Source organism: Manduca sexta, chromosome 4, assembly GCF_014839805.1.
Source record: "Manduca sexta isolate Smith_Timp_Sample1 chromosome 4, JHU_Msex_v1.0, whole genome shotgun sequence".
Lineage (NCBI taxonomy): Eukaryota > Metazoa > Arthropoda > Insecta > Lepidoptera > Sphingidae > Manduca > Manduca sexta.
This window is the reverse complement of record NC_051118.1, coordinates 8586204-8608789: the sequence shown is the minus strand read 5'-3', so window position 1 is coordinate 8608789 and position 22586 is coordinate 8586204. Positions and strand designations below refer to the sequence as shown.

At 35.1% G+C, this 22586-nt stretch overlaps 1 protein-coding gene across 1 annotated transcript; it reads right to left on the bottom strand.

Moving 5' to 3' along the window:
* Positions 1-1665: 1665 nt before the first annotated feature.
* LOC115443196 (long-chain fatty acid transport protein 1) lies at positions 1666-22127 on the bottom strand. The gene is made up of 12 exons (XM_030168509.2): positions 22026-22127; positions 18772-19023; positions 8177-8327; positions 6184-6421; positions 5681-5912; positions 4864-5065; positions 4376-4568; positions 4158-4236; positions 3985-4058; positions 3376-3571; positions 2760-2850; positions 1666-2006 (listed from the first exon to the last, which is right to left on the bottom strand). Exons 2-12 carry the CDS (start codon positions 18984-18986, stop codon positions 1695-1697), a joined length of 1983 nt encoding a protein of 660 aa, XP_030024369.2. The 5' UTR covers positions 18987-19023; positions 22026-22127; the 3' UTR covers positions 1666-1694.
* Between the last annotated feature and the right edge of the window lie 459 nt (positions 22128-22586).

The following is a 22586-nucleotide window of genomic DNA, read 5'->3' as shown; positions in this document are numbered from 1 at the left end:
TTTTGGCTTTTTTATTTTCCTCATTTTTAGGTTATCTAGCAGGGAAGGCGAAATAATGGCACGCGTGCCGGCAGCCTGTGACAAAATAATTTGGGGACGCGAGTAATATGCCTCCGTGGCGTAATTACTGCATGCGCGGTACGGCAGCGCTGTGAGGTCCTGGGTTCGAATCCCGGATCGGGCAAATATATATGGGTTTTTCTGCTCAGTATTAGCTCGGAGTCTAGATTTTGTGCCCGATATGACGATAAGCTCGCCCCCTATCACATCATGGGACGGAACATACTTGGCGAAAAGTGGGTTGTTAAGTTGAGGGAGCTATCGCCACATCAAGCCAAGCTCACCAGCCAAGTACGAGGAGATAAGAATAAAAACCCAATATCAATAGTGCTTTATATTTAACAGTATGTAATGTTATATCTAATTCTCTTACTTCAACAAGGAATTGGATATTAAAAAAAATGATAAAATTAATTAAATAAAACATAATTTAATCAAAAACATATACAATAATCGAGAGAATTATCACAATAAAGTTTATACAATGGTATTTAATTTGACAAGTCTATAAATCACAATATATACAGAGTTATAAAGGAATTGCGTAATCGCCGAAGCTGTTAGTGTAGCGAAGACGCTGACTTCTTTCTTCCTTCTTAGAGGCTGTTTTATAAATAGTAAATATCATCTGAATATTTGTAAATTATCGCTTAATAACTCACAAAGAATTATATGTTAACATTTACTTGAACATAGCTTAAAGAAAATATCAAAATCGTCTCAGTAGTTCCTGAGATTAAAGCGTTCAAACAAACTTCAACTCTATATATTAGTATAGATTTGTCGACACTACCTTATCGATTTAGACAAGATCGGGCAGCGAAAGTACGAAAACTGTTGTTTCATTGATAACTTAATATCGATAAAATCACTGCTTTAAATCTTTGACGTCGACAATGCATGAAATTTCTCGGAGATCGCGCGCGGAATTTATTAGAATGAAAATGATTCGCACTTACATTAATACGTAAAGCCTCATTCGTACTAAAATATATACCATTCATCATAAATAATATAATATAGTAGACATTCATTCTTCTCTATAATAGCGCTCATGAAATAAGGGGCCGTTCAAGTATTACGTAACGCAATTTTTGAAGATCCCCCCCCCCCTCCCCCCATGTAACACGCCGTAACATTTTCCTATAAGCCCCCGGGCCCTTATTCTGTATGATAGTGTAAACGCGTAACGCGGCCGTGTCATGTTATCTTCGAGAAATGTGCGTGGAATGGTATTCTGTAAGCCAAATTTCTATGGTCCTAAACATGACGCGTTGTGTTACGTGCTTGTTACGCACTATTAAAATAACTTGCGGGATAGAGAATAAGGCCCCTGTTACGTAACTCTAAAGTGACATTTTTTTCTAATATTCACAATTGTCACGCAAAGTACCGGAAAGTCGCTAAAATGCCTTTGTTATATTTTTTTAAATAAAATATCCAATGTTACATAACGCGTTGTACGAGCCCCGATCTCGCACCTGTTACACATCGTAACGTTTTAGAAAACCCTCTCCCCTCCAAATTACGTTACGTAATACTTGAAAGGTCCCTGATCTAGTAGATTCGACTATTTTAAATCAAATAAAACATAACTATAATCACCATTAACTTAGAATTTATCTATTATACAATCACAGTCTCAAATTACCCTGAACTATGTCATCATACAACTTCTGCGTCAACGGAACGAAGACCCAAGTCTTCTGATCAAGGAAATATATAGGATCTTTCTGGAGGTTCAAGTTATACCCCTCTTCCATTAACTCCTTCTTTTTCAGCTTGAATGTTGCTGTGAGAGGGGTTTCTGGGAGGATGCGGAGGAATAATGGCCTTGCGTACACTGGGAGGGAGGATTTTAGACCTTTTGCTAGTGCTGTAAGGTCTAATTTGTTTTCTGGATCTGCGATCGCCGCCATGCCTGCTTTTCCTTCTGTGTGGGGTATCTGTAAAAAAAGATCACAAATGAGTTTTTTATTTGACTGTAAGTAAAAGAGACTGTAGTGTTTCCTTAGATACATATATATGTGTGATATGGTCTACGAAAATAAAAATAAACAATGTACAATATGGATAGATATTGTAATTTTGACTTTTAGGACGACCAACACCTCAACAACATGGTAAGAAAACCTGTATACCTGAACGTTCTTTATAGGAATTTCGAGGGTGTGTGATGTCTACCAATCTGCACTAGGCCAGTGTGGTCCAAGGCCTAATCCTTCTCAGCAGTAGAGGCGGTCCGGTCCGTGCCAAGCAGTGAGACAGTATACAGGGTCATTTTGACACTGCGTTACTAAATGAAACCACATACTTGTCTTCAACTTTGCTGACATTGTGCCAAAAATCATCTATTAATGAGGAATATTTTCACCAAAAATCATGGTTTAAGTTTTCAGATTTTTTTATGATTTTGTAGTTTAATGCGAATATGGCGTGCATACTGCATAAGTGTATTTCTGACTGAAAGTATTATATTGAAAGTAGTATATACTTTTTATTAATATTTATTTTGTTCGTAAATTACATTTTTTTATTTTACATCTACAACTCAAGTAACTCATTGTAACGTGTTATTTCCAAGTAGATAAGTGTATGCGATTTCATTTAGTAATGGAATGTCAAAATGACCCTGTATAATTCAAGGCTGATATTATTAATTAAAAAATACTTTTGGCAAGTTATAATGTTAGTCTTACCGTTACTCCATAAACCACAGCATCCTTCAATCCTACTAGAGAACTTATCACCCCCTCTACTTCAGCTGTAGACACATTCTCACCTCGCCACCTTAACATAAATAATAAATTACATTTTGATTACATTTCACATTTATTTTCCCACCAGGAATCTTTATAGATGAGGCTAGGATATATTTTATAGCTGGTGGTAGGTTATATTTTATAGCTGGTGGTAGGGTATATTTTATAGCTGGTGGCAGAATATATTTTATAGCTGGTAGTAGGGTATATTTTATAGCTGGTGGTAGGGTATATTTTATAGCTGGTAGTAGGATATATTTTATAGCTAGTGGTAGAAGATATTTTGTAGCTAGTGGTAGGATATATTTAATATCCGCCCGGGTAGCAACCACGCTACACAATGTTAAAACCCGCCATAGTGGCCCACGTAAGTGTCGAGTTCCGGGATCAGCCTGTGTATATTCAGTTCCAACAGGTATAAATGTGTCAACTGTCGAGCAGTAATCATCTCTCGTCAGTCAACATTCTATTGGACCCCATTCCACTTACCATCAGGTGCAGTGTGGTCAATATATATTCAGAACCCTATGAAGTTCTACTAGAAGAGTTTTACCTGAAAGTGTCCCCAGTCCTATCCTTAAAGTAGAAGTATCCGAAGTGATCCATCACGAGGATATCTCCGGTGTTGAAGTAGCAGTCTCCCTCCACTCTTACGTCACGCACCATCTTCTTCTCTGACGCGGTGCGGTCCGCGTACCCGGCGAAGGTGAGGATGGCTTTCTTTGGATCGATTTTGCCGAGAAGCAGCCCTGAAAAAAGAGTTGAGTAAGCTTATTTATTGTATAATTTAATTTTACTCATATTCTTATTAATGTTTGTATTTTTGTATTTATAATGTACTTATTTGTTTATTAGGTTCATTGAGTATGTTTGTGTAAGTATTTATTATTTTTAGGTAGGTAAATAAATACATATTTTTTATGGTTAAAACTTGATAATAGTCGGTAGGACTATAAGAACCCTAACGTTGTCTATTTCTACCTCCCAGCGTTATGTAGGTACCTAAATATTTTTATTTACCGGTTTAAATGGGTTTGGAGAATCGGCATAACATGTAATCTATTATGGTAACTGTGCAGCGTTTTGCAATTTATGTTCAAGTGATTTTTTTATTTTGCAGGCAGTCGTAATATTTCCCAAAATATGTTACTTTTTCTCTTACCAGGTTCATGAGGTCCGCAAGTGATACACCTTCCATTGCTGTCTCTCAATATCTCTCCAGTAATTTCGTCACACCTAAAAATATAACATTATGTTTTTTAGCATTTTGACATGTTAAATTCTGTAAATTATTTGCTATAATTACTTTTTCATAAATATAGAAGGAAAACTTACTTGACAAGCGTCAGAGGATATATTGAGGAGACAAGCCTGCTGAGGAATCCAATTGCTCCAACTTTTGAGTCCAGGTTCACTGAAAATGAATACAGGTACTTTAGTTAAATTGAGCATTTGACGCCGACGCAAACGAGATAGATATTCGAGATTAGCAATATTAAAATTGAATATTATTACTGTTATATTACCAGGCTAACATAAACGAAAGGACTCACCAAGATTACTATTGCCTTCCGTCGCGCCATAGAACTCGAGAACCTTCTTTACTCCGAACCTCGCCACGAACTCCTGCCATATCTGTGGCCTTAGTCCATTTCCGAATATCACCTTGACTTTGTGCGCGCGGTCATTTGGCCCTGGTGGTACTGATAACAGATACCTGCAGATTTCGCCGATGTACTGAGCTGCCTGCAAAATAGCATTTTTTTTAAACAGATGTCAGCATTATGTATTCGAAAAATAAAATGACATATTATGTTGTAGCCGTTCAAACGCTTGTAAGTTTTATTGACAAAATATTTTGTGACAGCAATGCTGTCTATTATTTTCCCAACTTCCAAAAAAGTAGGTTCTTAATTCGTGAAATTGTATTTTTTATGTATTTACACCGATTACTCCGAGATTTGTGAGCTGTTTTGCGTGCTTCATTTAATAAAATATGTTTTCGAAATAGTCCCATAATTAAAACTGAACCCTTACTTACAGTACATCCATGCTTCGCAGCATCACTCCAGTAATTTGATGCGGAGAACTTCTTCCTCAAAGCTACTGTACAACCTAGAACCACGGCCTGGCCAGCACCAAGAACTCCACCTGCCGTATGGTGCAGAGGTAAAGGATCGTAGACAACATCAGACGATGTGAGCCGCGCTGACGTATGCACTCCTAGTGGCATGAGCAGGTATCTGGAAATTATGACTGTTATGATCTGGTTATAAAAAAAAACCTTAGAAAATAGATTAGAGGTTACCACTGCGTTAAATTACCTATAAAAATTGTGGGTGAATTGGCGGTAATTTTAACAGAAAGGTACTTACGTTATAATGTCGACATACTACTAGGTCTACTTTACGGACTATTTATTTAAATATGACCCTCGTGAGAGAGCTTCGAAATCGGCCTGTCAACATCTTCGCGATTACAGAAAGAAATCGTCTATTAACGACTACACAATAAATAAATAATATCAGCCCTGTATTATATACTGTCCCACTGCTGGGCACGGGCCTCCTCTACTACTGAGAGAGATTAAAGCCTTGGACCACACTGGCCGAATGCGGATTGGTAGACTTCACACACCCTCAAAATTGTTATAGAGAATTTCTCAGGTATGCAAGTTTCCTCACGATGTATCCCTTCACAGTTAAAGAAAGCAATAATTCACAAAGAAATACACACATAATTTATTTTTAAAGTCAGAGGTGTGTGCCCTTATGTTTCGAACCTTAGGGATATTCGTCTCGGCAGTCCGTTCCACACCCAACTAGGCTATCGCCGCGTCTATGACTACACAAGCTTACCTAATATTCGTTATAATAGCAGCCTTAGGGAATCCGGTAGTCCCACTGGTATAAATGTAAAGCAATGTGTCCCGTGGGTTGCTAGGGACTATCGGGAACGATTCAGAAGACATCTCGTTCAGTTCAGTGGCTAAGGGTGCGGTGTCTTGGAGGGTAGTATTGATGTCCCTCTCTGGCGAGTTGAATTGAAAGAGAGGCATGTCTCTGATCTCGTGCTGGATTTCTTTTATGGCTGGAATAAAAATACATAATGTTCCCATGTTTGTTGTTCTTCTTTGTAAATTTAATTGAATTTTGTATTTTATTGGTGGATATTTTGAAGGTATAATGCCTTTTTAATATAATTGGTCTGTCAACGAATTGAGTTTGAGTTTATTTCTCAGGACAAGGACTTATTATACATAACTTAACTAGTAACACAACTTTTATAGCTCAAAAAACTTTTTTTTTAGCGCGGTATTAGTTCGAGAAGTGCCAGGAGAACATAAACTCAAACAACTCACCGTCAGTCATCTCGTCGCCAAACACGACAGCTTTGCATCCAGCGATCCGTAAACAGTGGATCAGCTGAGCCCCCCTTAAATTAGTGTTTACAAGCGCGGTGACAACCCTGAGCTTGGCCAAACCAAGCCACACGAAGATGTACTCCGGCTGCGTCTCCATGAACAAGGCTATCACTTCACCACTTTTGAAACCCTGACGCTTGAAATACCAAGCTATGCGGTTGCTGAATTCGTCGCCCTGCAAATTTAAATATCAAGATGTTAGCAACAATAATTTTGTTGATAAGTGATAAATTTTATCCCCTAGTATTAATATAGATTTGATTATGACTTTTATTAATAGGGTACCGGACTCATTTTTGTTCTTTACTATTATCAAATATTTACATAATATAAATTATAACACAGAAGGAATTATTAAAATCCGGTAAAAAATCAACAAGTTATAAGTCTTTGAATTTCGGTGGAAGGGGTAATTAACAAGAAACAGAAAAGAGACGAAATATCCACATGTGACGTCATCGGGAATTACGACGCGTGCGAAAAATAGAGATGAAGCGATATCCCCACATCGCGCCCACTTCTGCACATAACAATATTTTAAATATGAATTACTCGCTCATTTTTTATCCAATTTTTATGCAGTTTTCGCAGGAGTGCTTCTTTTTCGTATTATTAACCATTACATATAGAATAATGTACAAAATCAAGCATAGGCCGGTCCCCTATTGAAGGCAAAACTATGTCACCTAATCATTATGAATGTGAAGTAAATCCTGTTTCAAAATAACTGATACAAATTTGATAAATTTGAGTACAGAGTATACTAAAATCCCAAGAAAGAATACACGCATTTTTTTTATATTTTCCTCTAAACGAATTATTGGAGTAGCCAGTTCTTTTTTCGTCCATTAACACTCAATTTAGACCTTACTGCTCTTATCAGGTAGAGTGTCGTCACTTTGCCGACCCAGTTCAAAAATATAACTGCAATCCGTACTAATAGCGAAGTTGTAAATACTTTGCCGAACTCTCACTAGTTAAATCTACAAATGTATTGAAATGAAATGGTCTATTTGAACCCATAAAATATTATACACTTAGCTTATGCCCGCGGCTCCGCCCGCGTTATAAAGTTTTTCGGGCTAATGTTTTCCATTATAAAAGTCACGCTATATATTTTCCCGGGAGCCTATGTTCTTCCCAGGCTCTCCTCTCTCCATACCAAATTTCATCTAAATACGTTGGGTAGTATTTGAGTTTAACACGTTCAGGCAGACAGATAGTATAGAATATAGATTATTTAAATTCCGTCAATATTAACTACTATCAATACGGAAGCAGTTTTTACCAGAGAAGAACAGAAACAATGATGTTCCTCTTTTCAAAATTCAGTTTAAGGTATAAACTACATGATACAGAGAGGAAAAAAATACAATTGTTTTTTTTATTGTCGTTAAGAGCACTTCATTTATTTCGACCTTCACCGTCAAATCGCATTAGGTACGAAGCCAAATATATTTTTACAAATGCATCTGCGAATATGTCCTCTCATAGATTTATAGCACCGAGGTTATTGCACTCGCGACCTTTTTTCACAATCTAATGTCAACTGAGATGCGCAGACGCCTCGAGTGTTAAACAACACGATAGTTGTTAAATTTCGTTATGCCAGTACACGTTAGAGTGTCCTTCAAAGTGGAAACTAATAGTTATTGTTCAATGCATCAATCTGTTTCTCGGTGGTCTAGTGGTATTGCATTACAACTGCGATTCTAAGACCTAAGGTACAAACCCTAGGTCAGGCAAAATCATATTAGATTTCTGTTAAGTATCAGCCCGGAGTCTGAAATTTTACGCGTCAAATCTTCGCCCCCTAATATGAGACCTTATATAGCTGGCAGAATGTAGGGAACACCTCTGCCTACCTTTAAAAAGAAAAAATGGCATGATGCTATGTATCGTATGTACTAAGTTCCGTGTATGTTGTTACCTGACGAAAAGTCAACGCCCTCTCTCCCATAACAAAAGCGTTCTTCTCGGGAGACATCTTCGCCACTTCTGTCCACCTGGTAACCACGGTCTTGCCCTGCCGCTCCCATATCCATATCTTGAACATGGTCACCAGGAGAACTCGAAGACCCCTGTGAAATAAACAGTATATTGTTAGCTAATCGTTGATCGCGACTTCGTCCGCTTCGAATATCCTGAAATGTCCGATTGCTTTTCAGATATAAAAGTAAAATATTCTAATAATCCATGCAAAATAAATCTCTTGGTGCCAAAGTAGGCACAAAAAGGTGCACGGATATTTTTTTGCTTTGATTGACGAGACGAGCTTGCCGTTCATCTGATAGTAAGCGATAGGACCGCCCATAAATAGTAGAAACACCATCCAAAACTTTGAGTTATATAAGATATTAAGTCCCATAATGGACATTTGTAACGCTGGCTACAATGTCCTTCAAATCGGAACACAACAGTGTATGTACACTGTTGCAAGGCGGTTATTGTAATCATTTAAGACCCACTCCCTAGCAAAGGGCCTTGAGCATTCGTTTCATACATTTACGGCGCGCAATTACAGGCAAGAATGTGCAAAGTTTTACGAATAATTGCTATAAAAATAAAATTTGTATTTTGATGAAACTTTTATACTACCAAAATATTCCTTATTAAATTGTCTATCATATAGTGATGGTTGCAAATGAATATGATGTATACTTTAGGAAGAAATGCACGGAATGAACAATTTTAGTGGCTTTCATTATGAAATTAATGAAACAATTTTCAAATTATAAATAATTTTAGACTGCCAAAGTAAAGATTATTATAGAAATATTATGTTTAATATTATTTTCTATATTATGTTTTATAAATTCGAGATAGCTTCTAAAATCCGCTTAGCGTTGTTTTGGTGTGGGCAAGGCCGCGCCGCACAGTGGTAAAGTTTGTATGGGACCGCGGAAAAAACTATTTTTGAGGAAGATATGAATTGAAATCGGTATTTTATGGTTAGATTTACTTATTATATTTATTATTATATAACAAACATTAAGAAATATAAGTGTATAATTTATAAAAGTGTTAAAAATTATAAAAAATTTATGCTGGAACTATCCATATGCAACGGGCATTTATAATAAATATAGATACATAATAATTTGCCACTTTTTACAATCAAATTTTGTTATTAACTTTATATAGAAAGCATAAAAATAATGAAATATAAAAGGAAACAAATATTACTTGGCTTATGACTAACTCTGTATGATAGAAATTAGACAATTTTTATAATTATTAATTATAAATTACTATTATTGACAACTACTTTTTATTATTTATTTTCAGTAACTAACGCTTTAACTTCATCGTGTAAGGACATTTTTTATGTGGTCACAATTTTGAAGCTATAAATGGGTCTGATGCAAGTCAAGAGCATATGCATAATGTCTTCATTTGTTGACTCACGTGAACATTCCCTCGAAAGATATAACCTATAACGTCGATAATCCTTGTTGCATGCTCTTTGAGCTTCTTCTATTAAAATAACTATAGATAGAGCAGCCGCGGAAGTTATTTTACTACCATGAACAAGAACTTTGTGAACCGTATTGGACATATAATATACCAAATGTACAAACTCACGTATAGTTTAGAAAGTTGGGTTTTTGTACATGATCACCTCCATATCGTTTTGAAGGTCCTGGGCCACTTTCTATAGCATTGGATTCTGGAGGAATCATATTAATTGGAAATGTATTATTTGGCCACTCTTTGTTTTTGCCAAAAAAAAAATATTGCTTTGTTCTTGATGCGGCATGCCACCTTTTCGTGAAATTAGGCAAAAATATTTTACTTGATTTGTTATGTATTTGCTATAGTATATTTTCTGAAAGATTTGGATAGTTACTTTTTAAACTTTTAATACACTTATGCACTTTCCGGTTACTAGACAATACAATGTTAAGTAACTCAACTTAAACATTTGCTAAAACTTGCCATAACTATCGAATACTGTATTACTTTGTCAAATCGGTATTAGTAGATAAAGAGGAAAATGATAATTTATGAATTTTATAGTCAAAATCTGTTATTTTCGTGTTAATTACCGTAATTAAAGTGTTTGTCCTTGTTTTTTTGACAACAAAGAAACTCCCAAGTCAAATGGTAATTTTTCAAAAGTTTGCAAATTATTGCAGCTGAAACCTATCTGATAGTTATCCTACATCATTAGGGTATTATTTATGATATGTTTTATTTTAACGCTCGTTGACGCAAAAAAGTAACAGCCAATGAAACAACAAAAATTGGCGAAATAAAGGTTATGTTCTTTGAATCCAAGCCATACATAAATTAATGTACATATAATAATTATTTTATCGTTTTTAAATACCTTAATATATGCTTCCTTAAATAAAATAAAAAATAAAACTAAAGTATAACTTATATAAGCAGTGTGACACTTCAAACAAACGTCTTTTTTAACTCAATATTACGTCGCATCCAGTCTTACAAGTTTGGGGCTTTAATTTTCCTATAAAGAATACACTAAATTAAATATCCTTCTAGGCTTAAGTTATCCAACTTGTCTACTTTAGGTTTACGACATAAACTATGGCAATATCTGATCTGAAAAAAATGGTATTTTTTCCGCGTTTTTACCACTGTGCGCCGTCAGCTTTTTGATAACCTACACATAATAATGTACGTAATCATATTAAAAAATAATGAAGTGCGAACGTTATACTTTGTGAATACATTTTATAATTTTTTTAAAATTTAACTAAGTTTATAAATAAACTATTTGAGTAGCAGAAACAAAGTTGTTTCAATGTGAGTCGATTGAGTTATGTATCTCCTACGGGCATACACGTTAACAATGCCTTAAATTGTTGTGTTAATTGATTTTGAATATTCAATGTAACAATGTCGATAATAGTTTGACAGTAAAGAATCCCCTGCGCTGCGTTCCGATATATATATATATATACACACCAGCCCCTACGTGCATAGTTGTATTGATCTATTATATTATATAGAAATAATATCTATATAAATAAAAATCAGTCGGCACGTGTATGTAACAACATCACTTGAGAGTGGCTCGACCGGCTTGACTGATTCCTGTTTTGTTTTGTTCCTATTTACGAGGACAAGATTTTTATCAAAGAATAGATTTATAAATCAACAGGGAAAACATGGAAAATATTAGTAATTTGGGTGATATTTTTGTATGAAAATACTAAAACGTACACGTTAATTTCCTTAATCAACTAATCGGCTTAAGTATAAAAAAGTGTTTAGTTCCGGCTCGATTAATAATTTTGGACCCGATAGATGGCGCTGTTATCAAGACTTAAAAGAGACGAGGTAATTTACATGAATTACGGTCTACGTTGAAGGTGTTTTCAGCTCTGTACAACCTCAGATTGACTGGTAAAGAATGCCTGTAGCATGAAGTCTGCCTTTACGTGGGCATGACCTACAATAAATAATTTAGTCTATGAAAGGAGCTTTGCCGGGCCCAGACTAATAAAATAAGCGTAGTGTAGAGACAACAGACGGACATTCCATGATATTCTCTAATATGAATCAATGAGCTACTCACATTGGCCTACATTTCAATGAATATACTCATATTGTAGACTTTTGTGCTATATATATTACGGAGACATAAAGGTTCGCGCATATAAGGACGTCGTAATATATCGCTTTGAATGTTTTTTTTATTCCTTTGAATGACGTGATGAGGTTTTCGTTCGCCTGATGGTAAGCGATACGACCGCCCATAAACAGTAGAAACACCACCCATCATCTTGAATTACAAAGTATTGTTTGGTATTCTACTGCGCTCGCCATCCTGAGACGTGAGAAGTTAAGTCTCATTATGTCCAGTAGTTACACTGGCTACAATGTTCTTCAAACCGGAACACAACAATGACTACACACTGCTGCTTGTATCGCTTACCATCACGCGAACGGCAAGCTCGTATCATCTCGTTTTTTTTAAATAAAGAAAATCTCCCGTCTTATCTATCTGCCTGTCTGAACGCGATAAACCCAAAAACTACCTAACAGATTTCGATGTAATTTGTTATAGAGATAGTTTGAGATACGGGGAAGGACATAAGCTACATCTTATCAGAAACTCTTCCACTCGGGTGAATCCGCGAGCAAAAGTTAGTTTTAAATATAACTATTGAAATTCGACAACTTTTAATCAATGCTTAGCATAAGCTAATCAAATTCCGATGTAAACATGCTAAACAAGCTTCATTCTGATTGTTCCATTAAGCGATTCAAAGGTAAAAATTGCGTTATTATATTGAAATTGACCGCAAAAATTAAATGACATAATACTATGTATGTGCGCCATCCTTAACTGCAAATGATATCTCCAAGCTATGCAATTGTTTGCAGTAAATTATATGTCCAATTGTATCCATAAACACATAATTTGAACCAGGGTTTGTGAATACTTCTAGCACGCAAGTTGCATACACGCAAGAGAACTAGATAATAGGTCTTAAGTTTTGAGCCTAATTCCATCCAGCTGGTCGAATGTGGGTTCGCAAACTTGCACACAGGCCGGCATAATTATGTCGACTGGGGAGATATATTTATCTCGCGAGACAATATTCTATACGGATGCCACTAACCATCAGGTGCAGTGGAGTGTCTTTGTCATACATCTTCGAATTTTTAACCGACTTCAAAAAAAGAAGTGATTCTGAATTTAACGTATTTTAATGTTTGTTACCACCGAACTCAATAATTTATAGCCGATTTAGAATAGTTCTACCCATACACATAATACCACTCTTACAAAGTCAGTTACAATGTCGAAGGACTCCGGTTTGCGATGCGCTCTGCCTTGTAAAGCAACTTACATTGGGTTGCATTAATCGATTCGAGAAGACTTTATAAAGGCAATTTCAGTCTTTATATTAAACATACTATACAGTAAATTATAGTTTGTTACATAAAAAACTAATATTGTATTTTAGTGTTACTTTATTTTAAGGCAAGTTGTAATTCTTTGATTCTTGAATATTAATAAACCAAAAATATACACGTGTAATTTATAACATCCTCCTTTTTTTAAGTCGTTTATAAATTTAGGAACAAAAATGACGCATTTGTTGACCACGGTTCGCTCTTTTCGTTTTATAATTGACAGCCATTGCCAATTATTATGATCAAACAACTAGCAACTGGCAAACTAAGAATCCAAAAGTATATTTGCTTTGCATATCTAAAGACTGCCTTGTTGACGTAGTTTGTATCGTGCGCAGTACAACACCTCTCAGTCGGGCAAAATTATTTTTACCCTCAATACCAGCGCGGAGATTAGAATTTGTGTATGGCGGCAGGCTAGCCTGTTTACACCTCTGCCTACCCCTTCGAGAGTAATTCGAGGGTAAAGGGTAATTAGATAATTACTTAACACAGCTATAATTTTTTTTGTTACGATCTTATGAAATTAACGAATTTGCCCCCTTCGATTGAATCAACTGTGGACACGTTCCTAGATCCTAACTTAAGTTGAAATTACGATCCTGTAGAATTTAATGAATTATTAGACCCCTTAACAACATACCAAACGACATAGCAAACGCGGTCCTATTTAGACAACTATGTACATCCTAGTAACGCGTCCCCCGGTAAACAAATTACCAGGCGATCAGGAGAGGCCAAGGTCCAAGTGGCAATTGTCGCGGACACCTTGTGCCGGCACAATAGTCATCAGCCGCGTCCGGTGCTGCCATTGTCGATGTACCTACACGGTTATGCGCTCCTGGTAATTGTAGAGAATTTTGTCGCGGGAACGTGGGAAAGATATTGTCGGAATGTCGTTAAGGTACATTTTAAGTTTGCAAAACTGGTCTCGTTCAACCATATTTAGAAAACAGGTCCTAACCATTGCCCTAGCATTATTTATGCAATAAAAAAGCAACCGTAACCAAAGTTATTACGGCTACAATTTAGTTAATTATCGTGATTATAAAGAAGTCGTAGATAATGTATCAAAATTGCAATATTGTACAATAGTAGCTCTTCTGCCTTCCTCTTTAGGGAAAAAATAATATCAATATCAATAAATATGTGCATTATCACATTATAATTTTAATTATACTTCCGATTTTGTCCGACGAACATGTATCAACTCTGAAAACACAGTCCAATGTATTTACTTATTAAATCATATAAAATTACGTAAGCGCTATCGCTTGTAGATCTATATCTACACCAAGATTAATTTAAAAAAAAACTAGGATTGCATTCTGACCTTAAACATAAAAAATAAACCTAAATTGGAAATAAACCGATTTTTTGCGTTGACCTTATAAGTATAATAAATGTTAGGTAAGGTCATTCTTATTTGAGTACAAAATTTATCAAATTACTTATTCGTAACAGTCTTTATTACTTGTCGGTCTGCATGCAGTAAAGCAATTTATTACGATAAATTGGTAGTCATTATGAGACTCATAACATCACAGTGACGAGCGAAATGCATATGCACAAGTTCGCGAATATTTTAGTAAACGAATAAGGGGCCGTTCAAATATTATAATAATAATAATAATAGCCTTTATTCAGACACATAATTTACAAAGCATGTTAGTACTTGTAAGTCTAGTTGTTAGTTACTAGACGTCGACATCTCGGTCTGTTCAAATATTACGTAACGCAATTTATGAAGATTTTTGACCCCCACCTCCTCATGTAACGCCTCGTAACGTTTTCCAGTACCCCCCCTCCAAAAGTTACGTAACTCGAAAGTAACATTTTTTTTTCTAATATTCACAATTATTTTACCCAAAATCCGGAAAGTCGCTAAAATATCTTTGTTATTTTTTTAAAATAAAAAAATTGCGTTACGTAATACTTGAACAGTCCCTAAATCGCTGAACACATTCAGATAAAACTTCTCGCAGGCCAAGTCAGATGTCACACAGAGTAGGTTTTTATCTGGAAAAATATATAATATACTATCCCCAGGAAGTGCAGGCGCAGACACAAGTAAATATAGTGTACAAGATACATTAATTATTCTTAAAGTTTGCTTTTTACGCTGTTCCCTAGAGTCAACAAGGCATTGTGTCCACGAAGAATGGCGGACTTTGTACTGTTTGTATTAGGAGACTATAAACAGCGTCTGAGCCCTGAGATACGCGACACCTCTTTTGACCTTTGCTTTCCTGGTACTAACTAACTATTATCTCTGTATATGTCTGCCTCAAAAAGATGAATATTTTTTTTTTATTCATTCTACTAATGGACATTTTGTCCTACTTATATTAAACATTTTTTAGCAAGGTGATAATAATTTCATTTCTTACAGCATGAAGGTGGTCTAAGATAAAAATAGCTGCAATCGCCTATTCCTTCGAAGATCAAATTATTAGTTGAACAAGTCATATCAAACAATAATTTTATCATACGAAAACATAATATCGCGCAGTTTTTTCCAAAAGGTAAATAGAAGTAAAGGTGTACTCAGAACTAGTGGACCGACATTTCGCCGAATTTATTATGTGGCAGCGAACGAGCCAATATTGAGTACAATTTACAATCCGAGTAACTTGGTTGTATTTTGTCGAGGTTATCACTAATTGTAGTTGCCCTATCTGGGCACTGAACCCTCATATATCAGTCCAAATACCGCTTACTACGTATTGATAGTAAGAATTAACCAGTCATTAATAATTATTTTTTAACATAATATTTTTTGTCTGGAAGAGATCGCTCTTAGCGATAAGACCGCCTATAACAGCACTAGATATAGTAATTTTGTTTATAGTGGTGTTCAATAAAGAATTATCTATCTATCTTATCTTTGTTAGCCTAGCAAGGGTCCGCTAATACAAATACACATTACACCGGACTCTTGAGAGTGCGCTTTAGGCGGTCGCAACCCATAAAAATAAGGCGACCATGCTGGCTACGCACCAACGGGTTACGAACCTCGTCTCATGACGGTCAGTGGGAGAGGATAACACATCAACGATAATGGGCAATTGATCTGTCAAACATTATCCTAAATAGTTCATTTTCGCTATTATATAAAATGGTAGCGGTGAAGGTCAGAATCGGCTAAAAAAACAATTATAATAATCATATTCAAAAATAAACAAATATCTATTAAAAACTTCGATGTGACTGCAATTAACTTTGTTAATAAATAAACAATGAAAACATGCAGAATAATAACAGGTAAATCATTATTTATGGATTATATTTTCTTTTATGTTTAACAAATTTATTTTATTAGGTCAAAAGAGTCACCTATATGATAAATTTTATAATTCATCCATACCCAAGACTTGTAAGTGTCTTTATTTTTTTATATTTTTAATAGACTTCTACCAAGTTTAGATGTACATTTGTTCTGTACCAAACAAAGGCGGTAAGAAATATGCTCAGAAGCATCAATATAATTTGTACTACGGACTAGATTTGGCGTTCCGAACATTCATTGTGTTCAACTGATTTGAACTGATATCCGTTCAAACTGACTTTAATATGGCCAGTATTGACAACTTGTGGTTGTGTACGAAGTGGCGCTCATGATATAACAACTCGAGTCTAAGTGTAAACTTGGATTTGCATAAAAAATATTAGTCAAATCAGTAAAATTATTTGTTGTTCAAGTGAATAAATAGGTTATAATAGTGACGTTTTGTTTGCCATTTTAGTCCAGATTTTAAACAAATATTTTATATGGACGTTCGTGTCTATAGAATATACATTAATGCTCAGAAGCAATTCTTTGTAACCGACGGTGGCTAACACAATTTATCATTGCAAACAATAGATAATAAAATTGTAATGATTTACATAATTATTGTTATGTTTACGCGAATGCTAGACATTGTAATAAAACTATTTTTTTTTTGCCTTTTTTATATTATTATTATCTCCCATAGTTTCAAGAACTGCATTCATTTGACTTTGCAGACGACCAACGCTTTAGTTACCTCCCTGGCGATGAAGGCTACAAATCGTTCGAAAACTCGGGAAAAAATTACAATAAAAAAACGCGATAAGATCCGAAATAAACTTTTATTCCAATGATTTACACAATTAAAAGTATAGAAACTCGCGGAACTAGTTAAGAATGGTTTACCTAGACTTAGAATTCTAGATTTTTTTGCAAACTTTGGGTGTGTGTTCTGAGAAATACGTCTGCAGTAAATAATATGTCTTAACTTGTTAACACGAGCTTTAACTCCCGGCTCCGCCCGCGCGATATGGTTTTTAAAGGATAAAGGTACCGCTTAATATTTTCCCGAAATAAAACGTAGCACTCAGGTGTAATGTAGCTTGCAATTAGTGAAAAAATCAGTTAAGTAGTTCCTGAGATTAGTGCGTTCAAACTAACAACTCTTTAGCTTTATTGTATACTAGCTTTTCCGGGATAAAATTCCCGATATATATTTTCTCGGGATAGAAAGTAGCATATAACCTTCCGAGGGTGTTAAACTATTTCCATGCCGAATTTCATAAAAATCCGTTCAGTTGATTTTGAAAAAATCGATAACATACAGACAGACAGAAAAGGGGACTTTTTTTATAATATGTATAGATTAACCTATTAAAAAACCTTACAATCATTAAATATAATCATAAATAGGTGCTAAATATGGTCACTTCATTACCACGCTCTAAGCTCTCGGGACCTTTTATAAGGACGCAATCCCGTGGGACAATCTTAGGGATATTTATTGTTATGATTGAGATGTAAGTAAACGTCCAGAATTATTGAGACGGATTTTTTTATTTTAAACATGAAGTATTGTAAAGGTACAGATTTGCGAAGCAGATTCCTAAATTATCATAAAAATCATTTTTTTTTTACCATGTCCTTATATTGAGTTTAAGATCTCATGACGTATCGTATCATATCAACTGCCTATTATAGAATTTACAACACTTAAAATGACCCGGAAATGGAATTAGATATTCATCATTCAGCCATTTTTACATTGCATTACTAAATAAAATATACTCATCCGCCTTATTCTACCGTCTCTATAATATACCGTTGCTGACATTGTGCCAAAAATCATCCACGAATAACAAATATCTTCGCCAGAAGTTCAATAGTAGATTTTTATTTTTTTATAATTTTGTAGTTTAGTGTGAATTACTTTGAGTAATTCTAAAGTGTTATTTTCAATAAGACAAGTATGCGGTTTCGTTTAGTAATATGTCAAAATTATTTTGTATTGGGGTCGGTGTGAGAATTGAATCTCGACTTAAAGTCGGACTTGTTGCGAATTTCATTTCGGAGGCCGTCGGTTGCATTATCGTTTACAATTTCTTTTATTTTTGGTTCGAGAAGGCGACCTTAACCTTATAATGGGAAAGCTCAAGTATTTAAGATTTCATCTTTAATTCTTTTCAAAGTTTCATAATTACCATTCCAAAATAAAATCAAAAAAATTAAAATAAAATTAAAAATTAAAATTAAACCTAAAATTGTGCACATTAAAAAGCTAAAAAATCAGAATCGCGGAAGTTTCTAACAAAAAACAGCTGCTAAATACCAGGATACCATAAAACAAAATAACTTACAGCAAATCCCGGCTGTGCGTCTTCTTCCAAATATAAATCCACTGGTACCTATCCCCGGTCATGAGATATGTCGCCAGCAGCGCCACTGCGCCCATAATCGTCATTGAACCACGGCAGAGCCATCCAAGACCCGCGCACGATACTCCAATAGATGTGAGAATAAGGCCCTTCTTTCTCTCCGCCTCTTCGAATCGAACTCCCGTTTTTTCTGTCATCCTGGTAGATTTACGTGGCTTGCATATCTTTGGTTTCCTGCAAAAAAAATTTCTTCTTTTATTTTTCTTGTCAGTTTGTACATCTTATAGTAAGGAATTGAAATTGTATGAAAGGCAAAAAGGTTTCCATACAAATCTATAATTCTATAATATAACTAGCTTTTGCCCGCGGCTCCGCCCGCGTTATAAAGTTTTTCAGGCTAAAGTTTTCCGTTATAAAAGTAGTAGTTTCCCGGGAGCCTATGTTCTTCCCAGGGTTTCAAACTGTCTCCATACCAAATTTCATCTTAATACGTTGGGTAGTTTTTGAGTTTAACACGTTCAGGCAGACAGATGCAGCGGGGGACTTTTTTTTTATAATATATTTTTTTAAAATTTTTTTTTTTTTTTTTTTTTTTTAAGAGGAACAATCCCGTCATACATCATTGTTGCATAACTTTAACCGTTTACGCAGCGCACGCAACGGAAGCTCTCAAAACTAATAATTTTTCCTTGATTTGCAACATGTTTCATTACTGTTCCGCTCCTATTGGTCATAGCGTGATGATATATAGCCTATAGCACTCCAGGAACAAAGGGCTATCCAACACAAAAATATTTTTTCAGTTCAAACCGGTAGTTCCTGAGATTAGCCATTACTGCTCCGCTCCTATTGGGTATAGCGTGATGATATATAGCCTATAGCACTCCACAAACAAAGGGCTATCCAACACAAAAAGAATTTTTCAGTTCGAACCGGTAGTTCCTGAGATAAGACAACACTGCTCCGCTCCTATTGGGTATAGCGTGATGATATATAGCCTATAGCACTCCACGAACAAAGAGCTATCCAACGCAAAAAGAATTTTTCAGTTTGGACCGGTAGTTCCTGAGATTAGCCATTACTGCCCCGCTCCTATTGGGTATAGCGTGATGATATATAGCCTATAGCACTCCACAAACAAAGGGCTATCCAACACAAAAAGAATTTTTCAGTTCGAACCGGTAGTTCCTGAGATAAGACAACACTGCTCCGCTCCTATTGGGTATAGCGTGATGATATATAGCCTATAGCACTCCACGAACAAAGGGCTATCCAACACAAAAAGAATTTTTCAGTTCGAACCGGTAGTTCCTGAGATAAGACATTACTGCTCCGCTCCTATTGGGTATAGCGTGATGATATATAGCCTATAGCACTCCACGAACAAAGGGCTATCCAACGCAAAAAGAATTTTTCAATTTGGACCGGTAGTTCCTGAGATTAGCGCGTTCAAACAAACAAACAAACAAACAAACAAACAAACAAACAAACAAACAAACTCTTCAGCTTTATATAATAGTATAGATACGCATAGAACCTTCTTTTTTTTAAATCAGTTCATTAAGTTCATAATATGTATTTTTTTTTGTTTTAAAGCAATAAATAATCTGAGAAATAAATTATATTATCTTGTTTTATTTGGTGTAATAAATAATTCTTTATTGCTAGTAAATAAGATAACAGATCCATCCGTCGGCGAGAAACAATAATATGGGGCATTCCACGTGAAGCGGGCACGAAAAAAAACTCGATGTCTCAGATTTTCGTAATATTTCATTATGTTATACCTGTATATGTCCTCGATCCAGATACAAAATATTATTAAAGTATAAAGCCTGGTAAGCGAGTTAAAGGACTTTGAAGTTTTGACTGGCCGGCTGGTATACGCCACTTCGAATCCAATTATCAAGTTTTTAAATGTTACAATAAAATAAATAAAGCAATGAAATAAATACTTCATTTAATGAGCTTTTTTATTGTATTTTTGGAAATTGAAAAATGTTTTTTTTTTCTTTGAAAAAAATGTGTTTGAAAGTTTTTTATTATTATTATTATATCCTATAATTTTGAGAGTGTGTGAAGTCTACCAATCCGCACTAGGCCAGCGTGGTGGACTAAGACGTAATCCCTCTCAGTAGTAGAGGAGGCCCGTGCTCAGCAGCGGAACAGTATATACAGGGCTAATATTATTATTTTTTATATTTTATCCTATAATAGTCCCACTATGAATATTTATTGAAAAATAACTTATGTTCTTCGAAAGTCTTTGATACAATACTACACAGATCGTACTGTAGTTTACAGATGAATGAAACGTACTTATCTATATAAGAGAAAGTTGTGTTAATTACACTATTATAACTCAAGAACGGCTGAATAGATTTGGCTGAAAATTGGTGGAGAGGTAGCTTAGAACCGGGAGACGGACATAGGATACTTTTTATCCCGTTCCCGACCTGACATAAAACGTGGTATAACAAAACGAAATTTTGTATAAAGATAGTTTAAGATCCTGGGAAGGTTATAGGCTACTATCCCGGGAAATTAGTGGACTTTTATCCCGGAAAACTTCTTCATGCGGACGAAGCCGCGAGCAAAAAGGTATATATTAATAAGTATAATTAATAGTAGGCATATATAAAGAAAAGTCCAATTGGCTTTGTGTTACTATTGTGTCAAGAATAAATCTTTCTTTCTTATATGATAATCGAGTACATGGACTAAATATAGCAATATATTTACTTCAAACATACAAACATCTACACAAACTTTCGCACTTATTACATTGTATTGTTCGCGACTTCGCCCTTTAACGCTATCCCCTAAAACACAGTACGATGCCAGCGTCATCTATTTCAAATATCATAAAAAAATCCATTATTTCCCACGGGAGCGAATTGCCAAGATAAAATATAGTTTATGTATAAAACCAAGATACGATCTTCCCTTGTGCCAAGTCTTATCCAAATCCGTTTAATTATATTTGCATTTACTTCTAAACATTTACATACAAACTTTCGCAGTAAGATAGTTTAATACATATTACTAAGTAACAAAAAACAATAAAAAATATTTATTACATTGTTACAAAAAATATGCCCACTACTGTCCGAGACATCGCAATTCTAAATGCCAAACCTACAAAACTAAATAAATACTCTATAACTAACTAATAAAGATTAATTTTCAATAATCATTCAGTTTTATTACAGAAAAATAACTCTTAGTAAACTCACCGTAATAAATAATCAATATCACACTACGATACGAATGAAACACAAGCGCTGTCCACGAGAATTCAAACACGACTGTTTATGGAACGCGCGATGCGTCGGCGCATAACAAAATAGTGATGGGAAGCACTGTTATTATTGATGCTGCTTTCTTATATTATACACTAGCGACCCGCCCCGGCTTCGCACGGGTGCAATTCTGATACTAAATATTCTACAGAAAAACTGTGAAGGTTGTATACAAAAACATAGCGGCCCGCTCTGGCTTCGCATGGGTATAACATGACAAAATAACAGTATTTCTCCACTATTTAATGGATATTATTATACATATAAACCTTCCTCTTGAATCACTCTATCTATTAAAAAAAACCGCATCAAAATCCGTTGCGTAGTTTTAAAGATTTAAGCATACATAGGGACAGAGAAAACGACTTTGTTTTATACTATGTAGTGATGCGAAAGTAACTCTGTTTGTTACGTTTTCAGGGTTGAATCATTGAAGTACCAAAGAATGAACCAATTTCAATGTTTGGTATGAATATATATTTAGACCCTGGGAAG

What these genes read in the sequence shown, in the direction of transcription:
- LOC115443196 (XM_030168509.2), bottom strand. Translation starts at nt 18,986, where the DNA reads ATGACAGAAAAAACGGGAGTTCGATTCGAAGAGGCGGAGAGAAAGAAG. An exon ending in GGAAGGCAATAGTAATCTTG is followed by an intron (nt 4,237 to 4,375) that starts GTGAGTCCTTTC and finishes ATTCATTTTCAG; the next exon opens with TGAACCTGGACTCAAAAGTT. An exon ending in TTGCGGACCTCATGAACCTG is followed by an intron (nt 3,572 to 3,984) that starts GTAAGAGAAAAA and finishes CTCTTTTTTCAG; the next exon opens with GGCTGCTTCTCGGCAAAATC.